Source organism: Panthera tigris, chromosome C1 (genome assembly GCF_018350195.1).
Source record: "Panthera tigris isolate Pti1 chromosome C1, P.tigris_Pti1_mat1.1, whole genome shotgun sequence".
Classification (NCBI taxonomy): Eukaryota; Metazoa; Chordata; class Mammalia; order Carnivora; family Felidae; genus Panthera; species Panthera tigris.
This window is the reverse complement of record NC_056667.1, coordinates 72,506,088-72,528,222: the sequence shown is the minus strand read 5'-3', so window position 1 is coordinate 72,528,222 and position 22,135 is coordinate 72,506,088. Positions and strand designations below refer to the sequence as shown.

Here is a 22,135-nt window from a genome sequence, read left to right as displayed (position 1 = left end):
ACGATACCACATGCACATTATATTTTGTGGTTATTTTTTGTTGTAGCAGGCCAAATTTGGTTATCTCTGATGCTATGAAAATATTCATTAATTTTTTTCCTTTTGTCCCCTCTATGCTCTACCTTTTACCCCCATGACTTACTCCATACCTGGAAGCCTGTATTTCCCACTCCCCTTTACCCATTTTGCCTATTCCCGTACTCCCCTATATTTGTTGATTTTGTTTAACAAAATATCTACTATGTGTCAGGTACCATTCTAGAAGCTGAGGATATAGCATTGAAAAAAAAAAAAATCCCTGTCCCGATGGGGCATCATGGTGATGATATTCTTAGGACCTAACAATGGTCTCAGGATATAAGTAGAACTTTATTATGATGTTTCCTATAGTTTATGTAAACATGAAGTATTCATAAGCAAGAATAAAGCCTAAATAATTCTGCTATAAAATTATTCCTGTTGTGGATAAATACACTTTTTTCAAAGGGCTTAGGTAAATTCTGATTTTGTTACTACATCAAGTTAATTTGTAACACACTTTGAAAATGTTTCTTAAAACACCCTTAAGTAAAATATGCATTTTCTTTTTATATTGAGTTAATAAATGGATTTTTCAAAGATAGGAAATGGTATATTCATTTTGATTTACATTTAACAACTAATCACTATTAATGAACTCAAACAGGAAATTTACAACTTTTGTACATTTCTATTACACAGAGTTTTGTAATAAACAAGTATTGCAAATTAAGTTCTAAATAAATGTTAACCGAGTATGTATAACATTGAATTTTATTTCTAATACATTTTGTAGTTTAAAATATAGATAAAACCACAGCTAATCCTAAAATTGCCAAACTGGTTGCAGAAGTCTTGGTACCCAGGGCAGGGACACTGGATTCCTGTGGAGGAATAAACTTGATTGCTTGTGCAATGTTAGAAACCTCTGAAGTGAGATTAGCTTCATGGATGGCTTGAATTGCAAAATAGATTTTGGTGCCGTTTTCTATTTTAAAAGGTTCTGGTTTAAATTCAAAAACTTCTATTGAGCCAGCCTCCTTAGGTGTCAGACTAGAAGTATTCACTAAAGCAGCATTGTCAAAATCTTCTTGGAGATCCTGGAAATGCTTACTTATTCTTATAATATAGCTGTTGGCTGGAAAACAAATAGAAATTTCATGTATATTAAAATCACTAGGATGCCGTATTACCACCACACTGTCTTACATTTAGGGGCCTATCAGAAACACACACTAGGATTTGGGTATAGAAATTGCAGATGTAGATTTTATCTGGTTATTCCATCTTAATACAAAAATGCCCATTCAGGGGCGCCTGGGTGGCTCAGTTGGTTAAGCGGCCGACTTCGGCCCAGGTCATGATCTCGCGGTCTGTGAGTTCGAGCCCCATGTCGGGCTCTGGGCTGACGGCTCAGAGCCTTGAGCCTGCTTCCGATTCTGTGTCTCCCTCTCTCTCTGCCCCTCCCCCGTTCATGCTCTGTCTCTCTCTGTCTCAAAAATAAATAAACATTAAAAAAAAAATTTTAAAAAAATGCCCATTCGAAGTGGCACCCCAATGTTTAGAGTAGTGCTATCAGAAATAGCCAAATTATGGAAAGAGCCCAAATGTCCATCAACTGATGAATGGATAAAGAAGGTGAGGTATATATACACAATGAAATATTACTTGGTGATGAAAAAGAATGAAATCTTGCCATTTGCAATAATGTGGATGGAACTAGAGTGCATTATGCTAAGCAAAATAAGCCAGTCAAGAGAAAGACAAATATCACATGATTTCACTCATATGTGGAATTTGAGAAACTTAATAGATGATCATAGGGGAAGGGAAGGAAAAGTAAGATAAAAACACAGAGGAAGGCAAACCATAAGAGACTCTTGAATACAGAGAATAACTAAGGGTTGATGGGGGCTGGGGGTGGGTGGGATAAATGGTTGATGGGCATTAAGGAGGGCACTTGTTGAGATGAGCATTGAGTGTTATATGTAAGTGATGAATCACTGGGTTCTACTCCTAAAGCCAAGACTATACTGTATGTTAACTAACTTGAGAATTTAAAAAAAAAAAGCAAATATGTGAGCAATTTTTATCTAGTTATCTAATCACAAAAAGTTAATTCAAAATCATATAGTACTAAAAAATGAAATCTAGGTTTTTTTTTAAGAAATAGAAATATAAGGAGCTAAATCTATTTTTAGAACAAGGAACACAATAACGCTCAAATATAGGAAAGACATCCAGTATTCCACATCTGTGTTATTTCTCATTAAGCTGAAAGGAAGGACTAGAAGGGAGAGTAGACATCAGTAGTATGGGGGACAGGGATAAGGATAAAGGGCAAAAGGAAGAAGAGAGGCTAGAATGTGTACTAGTTAAAATGTGCTTAAGAGCTAGGCAGACTTTGATTAGTACTCCAATTCTACTACTTTCTAGTTGCGTAACAAAGAAAAATATATTTAACCTTTTTACCTTCAGTTTTCTTATGTATAAAATGGAAATTCAATCATTCAATTCATTTAAATATTTATTGAATGCCTAGTACTTGACTGGTAAGAATTATATAAGATAATGCATGAAAAGTGTTTAGCAAAGTGTCTGGGACCTAAATGTTTGAAATATTAGTTATTATAACTGTTACTTTGTCAAGAAAAGAAAGGAAGTTCCTGACATATTTTTTTTATTCCAAAATGCTTTTAGAGATCTACCAGAGCTATCAATATAAAAATATATTCTCATATTCCAAAATGCCATGAACAGTAAGAACATCACATGTCTTTGTTTGAAGTGAAAACTATTTTATCATGAAATGTTGAAGGCGTTTTAAGTGTGTGGTGAATAACTTCGATTTAGTGGTTTTAATAAAAATTCAGACCCTCTGTCTTAGCGTTCTAGTTTTTTGGTAATAGGCCTGATCAATCCATTTTACTACTCTTCACATATACCCTGCATTCCAATTAGGTGGGTCTGTTTATCTATCTATCTAACATTTATTTTTAATTCAGATATTTTATTATGAATTCTTGCTTTTTTGAACTTGATCATATTATTTGGTCTGACTCCCTGAATGTGCCTCCCTCTCCCTACTTATGCAAATTGTACTCATTCTTCAAGGCCCAACAGGAAGCCCAATGTCTTCATGAAGACTTGTTCACATATCTTATCCACTCAGATGACTCCTATTGCACAGAATGGAGTTTTCCATATTATTTTATGGAGGTTCAATTTATCTTTTTAATTTGATTATATTCTTGAGGACAAAGAGTAGGTTTTACATTCCTTTTTTTTATCAACTAGAGTATGTGGCACAGTGTTGGGTTTGTATTTGACCTCTTGTTGACCAACAATATAGTTATTAAGTTGATGCCCAAAATAATTGAATTAGAGAATTATAAAATATTAGAATTACATCAACTTGTTTTAATACTTCTAGGTCACCTAGTAATTTTTATATTTGACAGATATGGAAATTGGGTCCCTGAGAATTTAAGTACTTCATTGGAGATTATGTAGGTATTCATTTATTCTTTAAGAATGAGATACTGCTACTACCTTCTTTTGCAATGCTTGATGGTTAACATTTGATAGCAACTACAACCTCTTCTTATTTGTCACAAGGAAAGATAGAGATTAGGTCCACCTAATTTTAGGCATTTGTGGTTAAACATAGTGAAGTTCTTTCTCTCCCAGTGTCCATATGTAATGCATTCTTCCTTCTTTTAGTTCCTATAATCAGCATTATGAACCCAATCTTGAACTGAAGACTTGGTCTTGACTGAATTCAATTTGGAACTAAACATTTGGTCAGGTAATTTTATTTGTGGCTTTTTCAGTGCAGGTATTTTTTAAAATTTTATTCTGCCATAATTTTAAGGATCATAGCAGGAAAAAATAATATATTTCAGAAGTTGTCATGATAAGAGTTTTCAACACTGAAGTACAAAAGAGCTCTTTTTGCATATTCTATGTTTCCTTTGTTTTTTTAGAATGATTTTTTCCTTATGTAATATGATAAAAAGAAATATAGCTTTGAAAAATGCTGTATAGGAAATTAAAGACTAAAAAGCATCTTTTCTTTTGAGAGGCTTTATCTCATATTGATATTGATAATTTTCCAACCTTAAAGGGAAAATAGCAAGATTGGCTTTATCTCATAAGAATCTACTAGTCTAGCACAATACTGGAATATGATAGGCATTCAATAAATACTAATTAAATTCAGTTTAAAGTATAGATAAAAGTTCCTTACCTTTCAGAAATGAGGGCAATTTATTAGAAGGAACTTTGAATGAATGAGCTATTTCAGCTTTCAACTTTATTCAAAGTCCATGGCCAAGTCTCTTCTAACTGGTGAGTTTCCCTGCATGTGATCCTCTCTCTCCATGGGACACCTTCACTTAACTTGGCTAACTTTTCTCATTCTTTAAAAGTTAGGTCAGGGATAGTCTTCCCTAGGAAGTTATGATATACCTTGTGATCTGAACCCCCAACCAGGAGTTTCTGGCCTTCCAATGGACTGCCATTACTTACAGAAAGTGTCTTCTGCACTTAACTGACTGTTGAGAGTAGGGATTATGTCTTAGGGACTTAGTACTGTGTTTGAAAATTCAACAAAAGATCAATGAATAAAATTATACAAGTACATAAACACTTAGAAAATCTTTTCTTTGTTAGGGAGAAGAAAATGCAACAGAAAGGTGTGAGCAGTCTTCTCAAAGTCATTTCTAAGACAATTCATATTGTGAGAGGCTGTTTGACCCAACAGAATTGAAAAGAGTGGGTTAGATTTCCAAGTTATTAAACATAGAAATAGTTTGGGCCAGTTCATTGTCTCTTGGAGCTTCAATTTTTCCATCTGAAAGTAGGTGAGTAATGGCTCATAATAAACACTCTATACATGTTATTTATAAATAGGACATTAGAAAATTCTTAGCAGATGAAAGCCAAAGGGATTTCTTTTTCATATTTTAAAACATAATTTGAAACTTACCTTTTCCTTTATCAAGGACATTGCCAGGGGCAGTCCATGAAAGTTGAATTTGATCTCCTTTAAACTTAGCCTCAAGATCTGTGATTTTACCCGGTGGGAACACATGAGTATGACTACCAGCAGGAGGAGCTCCTGATACAATAAATGACCCTCCAGAGCTTAGTCTGCTGAAGTCTTCTACTTCAGCTTCTGCCATGTCATCATTGACATCAGGCCTGGGTGGGTTCAGTACAATTTTACCTGCCAAAAAAAGTAATTTTGTGACTTTTCATAATGCTGTTTCTTTATCTTGTAATCTCATCTTGCAGCTGTAGAGGGTTAATATTGATTGATAGCAGACATTGAGAAGTAACAGCTTTTAGTGAAAAAAGCTTGTTTTATTGGTGTCATTTAAAAGTTGAGGAGACATTAGACAATATTAGAACTATCTCTTAACATATCTGTATTTATTACTTAACTGTAAACTCTTTGAGAACAAGGATCATGTCTTATAAAGCTTTGTAGCTCAAGCCTCTAGCACAGTGGTTGTCACCTAGGGAGGTGCTCAGTCATTTTTTTTCAATGTGAATGAAATGCACTGAGGTGGATGTAAACAAAACATATTGGAAGCATAGTCTTGTGTTAGATCTATTAACATGAATATGGTTTTGAAATACACAGATGATTGTATATATAACTGTATACTTCTGTTTTCCATAGTACATAATAATTTCAGTGCTTGCCATATGTAACTTATCTAAACAAATGACACATTTCGATCTTAATGACACTTACCATTTTCAAGGTAGCCTGGCATATATAAAGCTTTGTTCTGTTTTTGTCTTAAACTTAGTCTAGCTGTGTTTTTTTTTGCCTGGGCATGTACTTTTAAACTGTATCTACCATTTCCATGGAAATCTGTGAAATATCTTGAGTAGATGCCATCATTCTTCACAGTATCAGCACCTAGATAATACAATGTAATAAAATGTAATAATTAGCCATTCAACAGAGTAACAGTGACAGTCCTAACTGTTCACGAGCACTAATGTTAGCAATAATTTTGGAAATGAGTAGAAGTACATAAACCCTGGAATCAGTCTGCTTGGGTTCAAAGACTGGCTTGGCTACTTGCTAACCTTTAAGCTTGGAAAAGTAATTCATAGTAAGTATTCAATTAACACTAGCTATTATTATATCATATAGGAATCTTAAAATAAGGAAAATGTAAACTGGAAGAAACATATGCAAAACATTGACACTAATGAAAATGGAGAAAAATTGTACTCAAGTTCCATGGGGAAAGTAAAACTGTTCATAAGATGTAAAGAAAATAAATGTGCTCATATCTATGCCTGGTCAAGATAACTGGGTAGAAAGTAATAAAAACATTAAAATCAAATTTGATTTACTTAAAATTGATTCATTCGCATTATTTCTTTTTTTTTTTTTTAACGTTTATTTATTTTTGAGACAGAGAGAGACAGAGCATGAACGGGGGAGGGGCAGAGAGAGAGAGAGGGAGACACAGAATCAGAAGCAGGCTCCAGGCTCTGAGCCATCAGCCCAGAGCCTGATGCGGGGCTGGAACTCTCGGACCGTGAGATCGTGACCTGAGCTGAAGTCGGACGCTTAACCGACTGAGCCACCCAGGCGCCCCCATTCACATTATTTCTAAGTTACCTGACTGTAGTAGGATTTTAGGTTCAGTGGAAGTTGATGCAGATTCTTATTACCTGCACCATTGTCCCAGAGCTCCAGTATTGCTTGATGTCCATCTTCACTTTCTATAATGGCTGTTACGTTGATTCCCAGAACAGGCAAAAACCCTTGACTGACTTGTGCGTAAACAATCACTGGGCTAGGGTAATGTGTTGTACTTTGGCTCATGTGAGCAGTTGCAATTACTGGGAGTGTAGTAGGACTTCTTGCTCGAGCAGTCATTGTCACTGTTAGCACTTGAGATTTGGCTTGTTTATTTAGAAGGTGGTAAGTCCAAGTACCTGTCTGAAAATCCAACATATCTATTTGAGAGCTTCTGTGGTATTTTCCTATTCTTGTTTGGAATAGAAAATTATTTAGAAATTTAAGCAGGGCAATAGTAATGGTTTTTGATATTCAGTTTTATAAGCAAGTAAATAGTACAGGTATGAATCTCTTACCATTCTACTTGGCTTCTTTTTTTTATGACAGATATCTGTCACTGCTTTCATATTGACAATGTAGTACATGTTATCTTCATTTTTTCCCCTCAAAATTGATTGATAAATCATGGAGAAAAAAGAATATTCTTACCTCTGCAATTCCTGGTATTCGAAGACGGGCAGACCGAATATTTAGTTTATCTTCTTTGAAATCTGAGGTTTCATATCTTGTTCCTTTTGGATCTTGGAGAAGAATTTCTGGCTTTTGTATTGTCCACGTGACAACAAAGAAAGTGTCATTTCCAATTGTACTATCCACAGGCACTGTACCATTTATCCATTTCTTTCCTGTAATAGTGAAGCTTTTACTTTCCAACTGTTATGTAAATAAAACAAAGAACACAGAGAACAAATTTGTTAATAAAGTTAGTTAATAAAATTTCAAAGTTTTGTCAGTTCAGAGTAATTCTAAATTTATGTATAAGATTTCAGTAAAATAATTACTTTGAAGAATGTTGCAAATAAAAGCATTTGTAGTTATAAATAATAGAAGAATCAAAAGAAAAGATGGCTATAAGTGTCACAAAAAAAGGAAAAACAGTAAGACTGTTTTTCTCTACCCCTGAAATATTTTCAGGCAAAAATTATTTATTACAGAAGGAGATGACTATTTAGGATAATGAAGATTTATTACAAATGTGAAAAGGCAAGTAATTTTTCTCAGATACCAACCTGAATAGCCTGCTGAGTGATGTTGCCACTTCTAGATGAAATTCTACTGAAAGCATCAGTGAGGCCATTTATGTCTTTATTGGCATAAAAGCGATGTCCTCCTAAAATGGAATTGTATTTACTTTTATAATATTAATTTTAATTGGGAAAATCATCCTTGTTCTTGTGCTGTTATCAATAAAATTTGAAGAAAACTTAAAGAACTGGCCAAATATTATTGTTTTGTTTTGTTTTTTTTAATTTTTTTTTCAACGTTTTTTATTTATTTTTGGGACAGAGAGAGACAGAGCATGAACGGGGGAGGGGCAGAGAGAGAGGGAGACACAGAATCGGAAACAGGCTCCAGGCTCCGAGCCATCAGGCCAGAGCCTGACGCGGGGCTCGAACTCACGGACCGTGAGATCGTGACCTGGCTGAAGTCGGACGCTTAACCGACTGCGCCACCCAGGCGCCCCCAAATATTATTGTTTCTATATCACTCATTAGATATAAGGGCCTGCCACAGTAACAAAGCTGATCTAATCACTCAATAATGTTATAAAGATGAAACTTAAGACAATTTTTTGAACTGGCTGCTTATTTTTTAGTTGTGACTAAGGTATACTAAAGTAATTTAGAGAATGACAATTTAGAATTAAGTAAAAATTAAGTGAGAAAATAATACAGGAAGTAACAAAAAGAGAAATTACTTAGGTAAGGAATGGAAAAGGATGGATTGCTGAGGGTAAAAATTGGTAATCAGTACTTTATCTATAGCCTTGGGCAAATTGTTTGTACTCTGTAGGATTCCATTTCTTCTTCTATGAATTAGGGCTATCTGAACCTGGACCGCAGGGTTGAACATGACAAATATGAGCAAGAATTTTGGAATCACAGTCGAAGAAGTCATTAATAACCATGGAGAAAGAAATTTCGATTTGGTGGTATTGGTAGAAAGTGGTGAGAAGTGAATGAAGACAGTAAATGTTGACTTAATATTAGAAGAAACTGGTATAGGTAGGAATGCAGAGAGGTGGCGGGGGAGGGGAGAGAGGAAAGATTAATTTGAAAGAGAAGGACAAGGAAGGGACAAAGATTAATTTTTAGGATAGGAAAATTTTCAGCAGTTTTGTGGTTTAAAGGGGAAAGAACTCTTGGAATGGGAGAGACTGAAAATGTATTTTCTATTCAAGCCACATTCCAAAGGTTTACCTGTCATATTTGACAGGGTCTCCAGTTCTTTGGCAGCAGCAGGTCCCAGAGCAATAGTGTGGATGATCGCACCACTTTGCTTTACCTCCTCAAAGCATAAGCTTATTTGATTATCTTCCCCATCTGTTAGTAATACGATCTCAGAACCAGAAGTACTCTGGTTACTCTGGATAATTGCCTGGTAGTGAAAAATCAGATTGTTAGTTATAGAATGTCATATCTAAATCAATTTAAAATAAGAATAAGCCTGTTATTTAGTCTTGGAGAAGTCTTTAGGCCTATGCATCAGAGTAGGCAAAAGGAAACTTTTTTGCATTGTCGTTCCAGGCTGAGTTGGCATGGAAATAAGTGTAATGTGTAAAATGGTCTTTTAGGTTTTCAAAGACAGAGTGTTAACTGTTCTTCTAATCCTTTCAATATACATTCAAGCTACCCAAGAAAGGAGAATAAAACACTTAGAACAATGCCTAGCAAATAGTAAGTACTAAGTGAATGTTAGTTGTTATTATTGTTTTCCAGGAGATGCTTGGGGTAGAGGCAAATGACCCAGGCAATTTTGGCAGCACACTAGACAGCACTTGCAAAGTCATGACTAAAGGCAGGTATGCAAAGTTAAATGATACGCCTTTTTATGTATTTTAGTTGATTATTGAAGGATCTCAGGATTTCCTGGGGAAAAAAACCCAACAACATAAAGTAGGAAGTTTATAAATTTATCAAGTATTACAAGTTTTGTTTGTTTGTTTGTTTTTGTCTTTTCCTGACTTCTAGTAAGAGTTCAACTCTTTAGTCAGACAAATTGGGAGTAAATTCTCGTTCTGCCATTTGCTAAATAGAATAGCTAGAGTTTAGTTCTCCACCCCCCTCCCCCCATAGCTCAGTGTAGTGATTAGCTTTTTGGATTTGGGGGTAAGAACAGGTTTTGAATCCGAGATTTGCCAGTTACTGACTATGTGATCTTAAGAACAATGTTTAATTACTCTGAACCTCAGTTTCCTTACGTACAAAATAGGTGTAGTAATAATACTTGACTGGAAACATAATGGTAAGGATAAATAAGATCATACATGTAAAGTATTTAACATAGGCAATAAGGTAGTTAGTATATGCTGAATAAATTTTAGCTATTGTGATTATGATTATGATCATGATTATCTAAAAAAAATGCTTATATATTGCTATGTTTAATTATAAAAGTAATTAAGAGGTATTCATAACTGAATGTGATTTGACATAATCTATTTAGCAATAGACTCTGTGGTCAAAAGATCATAAGATGTATATCAAAATACATTAAGAAAAACATACCAACCAATATGTGCAAACATTATGACACAGTCCCAAGATATATTACTGTCATATTTTTGAACTGAATACACATAGGTAAGAATTATGTCTATTATAGTAATAGGAATCCTTTCTTGAGCACTTGCTTATTTTACATAATTCTCACAATTAAATGAGTTAGGTATTATTGTTTTCCACATTTCCTTATTTGAGTAAACTGAGATTTTCTGAATGGATAACTTACCCAAGGTCATTTAGGTAATAAATAATAGAGCCAGAATCCTAGGTTTGTCTAAATTCAGAGCTTGTGTTTATCCTTAAACTGATATGCTTTATAAAAAATAGACTCTATGAGAAAGCTAAGAGATGGTATTAGTTAGTGGCCTGGAAAAGAGTAATAATCTCCACTTTCAGGTGAAGCAATGGGAGGATCAGTGAAGCGAAGTTTTTGTGACTTAAAAAATGATATTAGGGGTACCTGGGTGGTTCAGTCAGTTAGCGACCGACTCTTGACTTCTGTTCAGTCATGATACTGCGTTTGTGAGTTTGAATCCCGCATAGGACTCTGTGCTGATGGTGCGGAGCCTGACTGGGATTCTGTCTCCCTCTCTGTCTGCCCCTCCCCTGCTTGCTTTCTCTCTCTGTCTCTCAAAATAAATAAAAATAAACTTTAAAAAATGACAATAAATAGGCTTAGATAGAGGCTATCTTAGGTTGGAAGAAATTCAAATACATACCATAAAGGCAGTTTAATAAAGTGCTCAAAAATTTCTCCCAATATTTTATTCCACAGTTTTCATTTCTTTAAACTTCCACCTGTGTATCTTGGGTTTGGTACTATACTGCTTGAGGAACTACCTCTACCTTTGTGATTTTTAATTGTCAACTCAATGAACTAAGGTTTTCTTTATCCATAACATAGAAATATTGCTAAATTCCCTCTTCCCTGCACAGTCTCCGCCACAGCATTATTGTCCACTCATAGAAGTTCAGGCTGTGGCAGTGTTAAAGAAATGGGGAGCTCCTTAAGGAAATCACGGTGAGTATGTGTGCACTGGATTTTCCCCCTTATTTAACCACTCCCATTGCAACTCAGTACGTCAAGAGTGTGCTGGTGGAATGATCACATTCAGAGAGGCTCCAGCTGTAAACCACAGGTGGTATGTTATTTAGATATTATAAATTATTTAGATAAGGGCCCTGTGAGCTCATGACCCTTTTTATTTTTTTTTTATTTTTTATTTAAAAAAAAAATTTTTTTTTTTAACGTTTATTTATTTTTGAGACAGAGAGAGACAGAGCATGAACGGGGGAGGGTCACAGAGAGAGGGAGACACAGAATCTGAAACAGGCTCCAGGCTCTGAGCTGTCAGCACAGAGCCCGACGCAGGGCTCGAACCCACGGACCGTGAGATCATGACCTGAGCCGAAGTCGGATGCTTAACCGACCGAGCCACCCAGGCGCCCCTCATGACCCTTTTTAAAAGATAGTGGGACAAAAAGAAAAGCAATGGTAAATGGCAAATGGTATTTGGAAAAGCATTTTTATTTTACCTGGAATCCTGCTGAGAGACCACTGCAAATTGAAGTTCCACCATCAGCTGCTTGAGGCAGGTTTGCTGTGATCTTTTCATAAGCATTCTCATCGGTTATATTTGTTAGATAATTTTGGATTGTAGCAAAACTTTCAAATGTGACCATCCCAACCAAGGATCCCTTTTCTATAATTTGAATCAAGTATAGTTCTACTGCTTGATTCATTCGAAAGAGACGGTCTTCCTGTAAGAAAAAGATCTGCATAACTTCTGAGTCTCAAGTCTTAACAGATTGGTGAAAGACAAAGTTGTTCATGGGCCAGAGATCATGATAGTAATTGATTACTGTATTTTAGAATTTAACTCCTTTATTTTATTAAGAAATAATGTTGAAGAAAAAATTTAAAAATCAGTTATGTTATGCTTAGAAAAGCCTTTAAAATCTATGCCTTTTTATTTAACAGTTTTATTTATATGCAAGAATTCCTGCTAAGAAAATAATTTAAAAATGCATACAAAGATGTTCACTGCAACATAATTTTTAACACTAATAAGTTGAAAACTCTAAAATGTCCAATAACAGGAAGTTATTTGACTAAGTTGCGGTATATGCATATGATACAACCATTAAAAATTATATCATTAAATCATTTTTTCCATAGAGAGTGTTCAAGGTATAGTAAGTAAAAAAATCATATTATACTATATAAAATGTAATAACATTTTTTTTTTAATTTATTTTTGGGACAGAGAGAGACAGAGCATGAACGGGGGAGGGGCAGAGAGAGAGGGAGACACAGAATCGGAAACAGGCTCCAGGCTCCGAGCCATCAGCCCAGAGCCTGACGCGGGGCTCGAACTCACGGACCGCGAGATCGTGACCTGGCTGAAGTCGGACGCTTAACCGACTGCGCCACCCAGGCGCCCCAAAATGTAATAACATTTTTGAGGAAAAACAAATACACTAACAGAAAAATGACTGGAATGACATATGTTCAATGGTGGCAGTATGTATAAATTTTTTTGTTCATTTACATTGTTTCTAGTTTGTTAGGCCTAAAAGTTAAAGAATAAACATAATCCATACTCCAATTATCTTCACATAACAATTATTTTCATTTTAGTGTATTATCTTCTAGTACTTGTTCATATAGAATCACTGTACTAAACTTAGAGTAATAAATATATATTTTAGTTTAGTAGAACTAAACCTAAGATTAAATTATGTTTCTAGTAGCTCAAATACTTAATTTAAGAGAGCTAACAAATAAATGTCTTACTGAGTCCATACTTCCAGATTTATCAAGTACCAAACAGACTACTCGCTGTTTAGACTTCAGCAATGAAAATGTAGGACGAGGTGGTGAATCTGTTCCTGTCATGGGAGGTGCATTCTGAAAATCATCAGAATCCTTAATTACATCCCATGTGCTTCTGCGATTGCACATTTTGTTTTGTAGGTTTGGAGCTTCCATATTGTGTGTTTCTGCTGTACAAAATTCAGTTACCTGGAAAAAAATCGATGAGAAGACACTATTACAATAATTGGTAATCACTACTTTCCATTCCAAATATGCAGCTGGTTTCCATATACATCCTCCACAGATTTCACCTCCTGACAATTAAAAATTACGCTGTAATCTAACAATCTGGCATCCATTTTGCATACCTCAGTAGAGAGGAAGCAAGGTGAAACCATCACTGGAAAGTTTTTTGGTGATCCTTTTAGGTGTAGGGAGATCGTAGAAGTGGGGGGAGTGTGGTGACTCCCACTGCTTAAGCTAACTTCTTATTTTCCCTTCTGAACTCCTGGGTGACTCAAGCTTGAATTAGTTTAATGGAAAAGGGACTGGATTTGCAGTGATTTTTAGCTGCCCTTTAAAAGTGGGATAAAGAAAATGACCTTCTTTAATTGCCCAAGTGTTTTCTATATCTTTATAGTTGACCAAAAAACTTGAGAACAGATATTTTAACAAACTGGATTGTTACTGGCTCCAGTGAACTCTGACATAAAATAATACTCCTGACAAAGTAATGAAAATATAGGGAGAAAATGAGGAAATGTGATTGCTTTTCTTGCAGTTGCAAGTGGTGAGTTGTATCCAGTAATTCTGCCAAATGATGTTTCCTTACTATTGAATCTGTGAAAATCCTCCAAGTTTTGAAAACTTTGTAACTTGGAAAAATTCTCCCATAAGCTAGTGCAGCATTCAGGAAGGAATTCATCTTGCAATAAGCCTCAGCTTATTAGAAATATTTTTATAAATTTATTTTTATTTTTCTGAGACAGAGAGAGACAGAGCATAAGTGGGGGAGGGGCAGAGAGAGAGGGAGACAAAGAATCCGAAGCAGGCTTCAGGCTGTGAGCTGTCAGCACAGAGCCCATGCGGGGCTCAAACTCCGAAGTGAGATCATGGCCTGAGCCGAAGTAGGTCGCTCAACTGACTGAGCCACCCAGGCGCCCCTAAATATTTTTATAAATTTAAAAATGCCCTCCCGATATAGTCTCCAGATGTAAGCTCAAGTTTAGAACTAAATTATTAAATTTGAATACTTTTTATTTAAGTTTTAAGATTTTGTTTTCCTTCTCATATGGAGGACTTATATTTACTATAGAATGATTTACATTTCCCAGAAGGGGTTTATTGTATGGGAGAAAAACACAGTGTCAGTCAAAGTGGTGACTGAGAATCAAGTCTTGCTGAAATGAAATGCCTGTCAAATCTGGGCCCTCTTTCCCCTGCCACTGCCACTGCCATTGCCTTTATTTGCAGACTTCATGTTCTTTTATCTGCCTACCGCCATGGCCTTCTGACCGGTCTCTCTACCTCCTCAATCATCTCACTCTATTTTCCCCTGCACTATTAGTATGGTTATCTTCCTGAAAGAATTAAGCTGATCATATCACCAGTCTGAAACTAGTTAGATAAAATCCAAACATCCTAGCTTTGTAGGTCCCAGTTCCTTCTTTCAATCTGGCTTCCTGGTCCTTGCTCACCATGCTTTGCTTATACCACACTGAATTTTTTCCTGTTCTTAGAGTATGCTAGAAATTTTCACAAGGGTCTCTGCTAACCCAAGTGGGAAAAGGGACAGGAGATTTTGTGCAAATTAGAAAAGGACCTGTTTCCAAGTTTTTGGTTTTGTTTTATTTTGTTTCAACAGCTTTTTACTTGAAAATTAGTCTAATAAATGTTAAACTTTTTAGTGACCATGATGCAGATAATTTGGGCAGTGCTCAACTGTGTAATCATGCATGGTATCTCTGAACTTTTTCCCACTCTTTGCTTTTATAAACTTTTGTTCCCTCTAAAATAGCCCTTCCTGTTCCTGCTTTGGCAAATTCATACTCATTCTTTTTCAAATACAAATTTTTTTCATCTCTTTAGGAACCATTTTCTGACCTCCATTTGATGTTTGCTCTGCTCTCACAGAACTTGGCTCATAAATCTTTCTCTCTGTATGTATTCTTATATCTCTACCTTTCTCATTAAATTGAGTCACTTAGGAACAGTTATCTTTAATTATTTCTGTATTTCCAGCTCCTAACACAGTGTTGGGCATGATGTGGGATTCGAAGTTTCAGGGAAGGAAATCATGGAATTGAGCATTCGGTATTTCAAATCATATCTCTTTGGGTCTGAGTTTATGCCTTGAATACAGATGCTATGCAATTCATTTAATCTATGTTATGATAATTAGAAATTAGTGTTATTCTGGACAAGATGTTCAGCATTTATCTCTGAGACATGGCTTATATAATTAAATGCCTTCCATATTTCAGCTACATGATATTTTTCATTATTATTTATGTCTCAGGTAGGCAGCATGAGTTATCTCCTTGACAGATGCTTTTGAGATTTATAGCTTGGTACAGACAGTACATATTCCAATTATCCTCTTGTGTCACCTGATCTGGTGTCTATTTGGATGTTGAATTCTTTGGCTAGCCTTTGCAGATCCAGATTCAGCAGGTTAAAATGAACTTTCTTGGCTTGTGTTCCAACTATTTCCAGGAGGGAGCTTTATTAGACTGGAAAACAACTTCTACTTCAATATCTAATTGAGTTCATTTAAGAGTTTTAGAAGAAAATATCAGATCTTTATTTTTACTCAAGTTCTTCATCATTAATGCCATAGGCTCTAAAACAATTTTAAATTTTATTGGAAATAATAGGTCTTTCCAACCTCTACCCATGGAAGTATTTGTTGCTAGTGATTTAGTATATTGAAATTTACTTCTTTTAAATAAGTTAGTCTTACTTTCTAGAGCTGTTATGCTTTATTTTGATTTGTTTTTTGATAACTTTCATATTTAAAAATCTTTTTTACATGTTTAGAAACCTTCATTAGGTAACTATAATATGTATATGTTTACATTAATTGAGACTGGACATATTTAGGGTAAGAGACAATTGACTATTATCCAAATATCTTATACGTTAAAACAATAAAACTTTAAAAATTTATTTTGTACTCACCTTGTGCTGAGCACCATGATCATGCTTTATTTATACTGCCTCTTATAAACCTAACAACAATGGCATCATGAAGTGTTATAATTCCCATTTATGAGAAGAGAAAACTAAATCTAAGATTCAGCAATTTGCTTACAATGACCCAATTTGAAAATGGTCGACTGCATTTTGATATCAAGTCTTTCTGACTCCAAGGCACCTGTTCTTATCTGCCACGTTTTATACATTGAAACCAGATATTTCAGGTCAAACATTAGCTTTAAAACTTGAATTATTTTGTTAATATTTTATAATTGGTCAGACTAGTAATTGTGAAATTTTCCCTTAATTTTTTATGTAGAGCCATGTACATTTGCACAATATCACTTTGCAATAGCTTGATGTACTTTAGTGTGAAGGTAATAGAAAATCTAGAATGTCAGTACATTTCCAAAGCTATAGAATGAATTACTTTAGGAAAGTAGTATGACCAGCACTTAGAAGAGAGAATTAAGAGTAAGGTTATAGTTCTAGAACTACACAAATCCATGGAAGTCAAATGAAAGAAGGGATGTTGTAAGAAATTGTGTGACATCAATGAAAAGGGTACAGTTCTACTTGTGAAGAAGAGAAACCGGTTAATAAAAAAAGGTGGACTCATTTCCAGACACACCTTGACACAGGCTGGAGAAAATGGCCATTAATTAATTGTCTGCATGATCTCCCTCATTTCTGTTAGTATACATAATTTCATAGTTCTAAATCCAGCTTCCATAAATGCTTTTTCCTGAAGTGTTCCTTTGTGACACTAGAAAAAGAAGGTACTTACAGAACTGAGACTTTGCATAAACATTATGGAGTCCTTTGCAGTCTGGGATTTTTCTGGGATGAATGTACACTTTGCTTCATACAGCCCTGTCAATGAGTCACGCCTGCATGGCCTTGTTATACAGCTGCCTCCCTGACATTCCTTGAAAACCACATTAATGCCAGTAATATGAGTTGAACATCTATGATGAAAGAATTAAATTACATTTACATATAAAGACCAGAAATCACGAAAAAAGACTAACATCCTAAAATCTTTCCTTAATGATAATTGCTATAGATCACGGACAAACATTTCATTTTGACAGAGTAGGCACAGTGTTCTACCCCTATTTACAATTGTTGTCAACAAGAACAATGATTACATTTCATATTTATTAACATTCATTGCTCACTAATGTGACCAATAAGTCTATTATCTGTGTGACCTTGAGCTAAAGATAATTCCTAAGCTATAGGGATGTTGTAAAGATTAAATGAGTTAAGAGATATAGAGGAGTTGCTTCATAGTGGGAATGAGGGAGTCAACATTATGCTGAAAACCCTCTTAAATTTCTATGTATGAAACACACACACAAATATTGCTATATAGATGTATACATATATACATATATGCATGTGTACCATACGTACAAAACCACATGTGGTTTTGTGTTTATAGCATCTTGAAATTTACATTTTGAAAACCATTGAGCTAGATTGAAGGAAGAAATAAAAATAAACCCTACATGGAAATGCTTGTGCATTCAAACAAACCATTTTGTCTTTATGATAAGTAAGATAATTGTGAAGTCCTTGGCAAGGAGTGGGAGATGGGGTATGGGTAAAAGATTCTAAAGAATGCCTGTTTATCTGTAGTATTTACTTTTATTCTGCATTAATATTATGTGTCATGATATTAATCTACTTTGATATATTTTTTGGTATTATAAGAATTAAAGATGATGGTGAGTCATATATTCCAAGACGGTTAGCTCTAGAGTAAGCCTGAAAATTAAACTTACACTTCCTCAAAAGTACCTGGCACATAGTTGGAGTTCATATCTTTTTTTATGACTGATAAGAAAACTTACTCATTTTTCATTGACTTATCAAAAATTTGTTGTTTGTTTACCTTTTACTTTGTGCCAGGCCCAAGGCTAGGGGATTAAAAAATCCTCAAGGATATTAAAGTCTAGTGTGGAAAATAAAATTACACAGACCACTGCTACTCAGTGTGAGAGAAACCCATGTGTACTGCTTGAGGATACTCTCACATATGATCCCAAATGTTGGGAGAGGCAAAAGGCCCTTGGGGAAAAAAACGTTTAAACTGAGTCTGGAAGAATGAACAAACATTGTTTAGATAAGGGAGGTGGTTCAGGGAGGAGTTGCATGGCATGAGAACCCTGTCTGCATGAGAATCCAGGCAGCTTAGTGGGGATAAAGCAAACAACATGAAAGATATGGGGAGAGGCAGGTTTCTCTCACACCTCTTTTCTCTCATATGTTTTTTTTTTTTTTTTAATCCCAAGGACTTATTTCCAGTTACACTGATTTCTATTGTTCTTTATTTAAAAAATTTTTTTATTGTTTATTTATTATTATTAAGAGACAGAGACAGAGCATGAGTATGGGAGGGGCAGAGAGAGGAGAAGACACAGCTGAAGCAGGCTGCAGGCTCTGAGCTGTCAGCACGGAGCCTGATGCAGGGCTTGAACTCACAAACTGTGAAATCATGACCTGAGCCAAAGTTGGATGCTTAACCGACAGAGCTACCCATGCACCCCTCTATTGTTCTTTAATACTCTTTAAATACTCCGTATTTAAATATCTCATCTATTTTTTAATAGGACCTGTCTAAATCTACCCAGAATTATATTTATATTTAAAGAATCTAATAATAATAATAATAATAATAATAATATATTTATGTTTCAAAAGTCATTTACTCACTTATCCTTATGAAAAGTACTTTTTTCAGCTTAAGATTAAATGAAAAATAAAATATATATAACATGAAGCTCTAGTAGGTTAACTGAGTTCCATGAAACAGATTCACCTTAAAGAGTTATGAATCAAATGGAATAAAAGATTGGGAAAAATAAAAGATTGGGTAGGAACTTGAACTCCAGTTCTCAGATATCTCAAGGTTTAGGCTGCAACTTTTTCCTTTCTCCTCTGGCAGTAACATATTTTAGTATAATTCCCATGAATACTGAAATGAGTCCCAATTCCTGATTGATCTTGATTCCTAGGTAGAATCCCCAGAAATATTTGGACATATACATATTGGGCGAGGTTGGATATTGCAATTAACTAAATGAACATTCAATCACCAAGATAGCCTTTGTTTGCCAAGTATAGAAAATTTAGAAGTCATAAGTGAAAAGTTTTGAAAACAAATTTGTTCAATACAATGATACCTTGTTGCTTCAATAGTGTTCCTTCTAGAAATATAGAATGGCTGATCCACGTTATACTCATCAAATATTCCCCATCGGAGATGGGCCCACTCGTGGACAAACACTCTGCCTATAAAAGAATATTGCCATTCATAAATTTATATTTACAATATTTTAATACAGTGTCCATGTAATTTACATCTCCCTACCCCATATCCATAGCATCATTGAGTCAAAGAACTTTAGAGATTGACACCTTTCATTAGGTCAAAAATGTTGAAATGGGTTAGTATCAATGAATGACTAAATTTATTATTGACAGACACACAAAGAAGTGTAATTATGTTAAACATAACTACTATATTTACAGACAAAGGTATTAATCAGTATTTATTTCTCTCTTTTTAATTCTTTAAAAATATTAATCATAGTGTTATATTTGTTTCCAACGGAAATACAAGTGGAAGAATAAAATAGCTATCCCTACCTCGGGACCCATAGATCGGCAAATTATTAGTCAACAAGAAGTTTGGAGTAAAATGTATATATTTTCCTTTTTCCCCACATTGTCCATATTGAAGTGTATAGGGATCATCTCCATATTTTAGGTAAGGATTAGCAACTATGACATCTGCCTAAAAAGCAGAGGAACAAACCAAACATCACAAGAGTGATAGAAACAAAGATTTATTCTATCTCAATTAAGACAAGTAATATTTCTAATTTAATTACTAAAGTAGTGATTAGGAATTACTAAAAAAAATTTGAGTATTAATTTTTAGGAAGCACAGGAAGAAAAAAGCAATGTAAGAGCTAGATAAAATACTCTACCTGGTCATATGATTCTTGTTTTGGCATTAAGTACTCAGATTTTGACTTCCAGGTCATTGGAATTAAAATGCTTACATTCCTGAAATAAACTCTTCGTTTGGTGGCATGAAATAGGTAAGTAGAAGCTTCGGTTACCATTTCCTGAAGAAATTAAAAATATATTGCAACAATTTCACAGTGAAATAAGCATGAAAGTATATATACAAACAAGAAGAAGCAAATCTAAGCTCCCTTTCTCCAAATATTTTGGCAAAGATTAATTGAAAAATACGTTGAATTTTACTCCGTCTCTTTTTCTGTAAACTCCTCATTTCCATATGCTCAAAAATCAATGCTGTTTTCTACCTATCCAGACCTACATTCACTGTTATGGATTGGAGAGGGGAATAAGAGTTCTGGGTGAGATATAAAGGTGATAAAAGACTTGGAGCCTGTTGGCAAGTTGCTTATTTAATCAAAGAGAGGTGCTTACAATCGGGTTGAAAGTTTAAAGCTTAGTAGATTTTATCCTTGTTAATTGAAAAAAACCACTTTGCTAGATTTATTTTGTGTTACCCTTATGCAACAAGGGTAATAATTTACCTCATAGGGATATTGAGGAGATCAAAAGGGATAGCATATATTAAAATGCTATATATATAAAGTGTTTTATTATACTGACTAACCCCAATAAAATTAAGAAGTAAATCAACTTCAAAGAATATGCAATATTTTCTTCAAAATCAAATACATCAAAGTTTTAAAATGTTTTAGAGTTGAACAAGTATGAAAACTGAAAAAATGTGTAATGACAATCTAGCGCTTCAGTGTAGGTTAACTATTTAAACAAAAAAGTAACTTTATAAAGGTAAAACTTGGAAAGAATTCTCCACTAGCTCTAAAGTCTTTCTGTTAAACAAGTTGAAAAAATATTGTGGCTTGGGCTTTTAATAATTTATTAGGGGAATGACTAATACTATTAATATGTGCTAAATCATACTTAAACTAAGCAAATATTAATCTTGACAGTTTAGATACATACTACATAAATGATGACTACTGTCAAAGCAATTTTGGAAAGTTACAACTCTGTGCGAGCATGTGTATGTGTCTTGGCAACATGGATGGAAAATACTTACTGAAATTAAAATAAGTGGATAATAAAATTTTCTCTCTTACCTTTATGTTTTGAATGAGTTTTTCATCTTCTGGTACACTAGGGTTAATGGCAATGACAACGCCATCATATCCATTCTTATTTAAATGTACCATTGAGCTTTTCATTCCAGGCAAGAGATGTAAAGCTAGGAATAGAATAGCATACAGACTGAGCACCATTTTTGCATGTTACAATAAACCTTGTGGAAATGCAAGGAGAGTATTTATGTATGTCCTTAACTCAGGAATTTGAATCTAGCCCAAAATATTTGCATAAATATAACATGATGAATTACTAAAACATATTGATGAACTTCCTTATCTTACTTCCTCATCCTAAAGATTTAAGTTGTTAAGTAGCAATGGAGATTATGCTGAACACATTTATCATACTTTCTAAAACAGCTTAAGTCTTAAGTACTCACCGAATTGAGTAATCCCTTATATTGTGTAGTTGTCATTCTCATTATGGTGGTTAGTCATCATCATCATCCTCATCATCAAGAGATTGTCAAATCCTGGGATCTTTTTATAGAAAAGCACTCTATGGAAGGATGAGGAAGTGAAATAAGAAGCTCCAGGAAAAAGCAGGTGAAAAACGTTTGTTTAAAAAACAAAACAA

General features: G+C 34.5%; 1 protein-coding gene and 1 long non-coding RNA gene across 2 annotated transcripts in view; one reads left to right on the top strand and one right to left on the bottom strand.

The window, feature by feature from the left end:
- Positions 1-9,656, top strand: part of LOC122241480 — a 43,119-nt gene extending 33,463 nt beyond the window's left edge. The window contains exons 2-4 of the long non-coding RNA XR_006221649.1: positions 3,742-3,826; positions 4,693-4,883; positions 9,574-9,656. This is a non-coding gene — a long non-coding RNA (uncharacterized LOC122241480). The remainder of the gene's footprint in view (positions 1-3,741; positions 3,827-4,692; positions 4,884-9,573) is intronic.
- On the bottom strand, positions 816-21,693 carry LOC102963740 (calcium-activated chloride channel regulator 1-like). The gene is made up of 14 exons (XM_007079165.2): positions 21,535-21,693; positions 20,377-20,517; positions 20,033-20,180; positions 19,567-19,675; positions 17,163-17,343; positions 13,157-13,384; positions 11,896-12,120; positions 9,055-9,232; positions 7,864-7,964; positions 7,283-7,507; positions 6,724-6,994; positions 5,783-5,953; positions 5,009-5,248; positions 816-1,156 (listed from the first exon to the last, which is right to left on the bottom strand). Exons 1-14 carry the CDS (start codon positions 21,691-21,693, stop codon positions 816-818), a joined length of 2,718 nt encoding a protein of 905 aa, XP_007079227.2.
- Positions 21,694-22,135: the final 442 nt, after the last annotated feature.

Excerpts from the sequence above, each read along its gene's own strand:
- LOC102963740 (XM_007079165.2), bottom strand. The coding sequence starts at position 21,693 with ATGGTGCTCAGTCTGTATGCTATTCTATTCCTAGCTTTACATCTCTTG. Across the intron at positions 13,385-17,162 it reads TTATGCAAAGTCTCAGTTCT|GTAACTGAATTTTGTACAGC; the intron begins GTAAGTACCTTC and ends ATTTTTTTCCAG. Across the intron at positions 9,233-11,895 it reads GTCTCTCAGCAGGATTCCAG|GCAATTATCCAGAGTAACCA; the intron begins GTAAAATAAAAA and ends TTTCACTACCAG.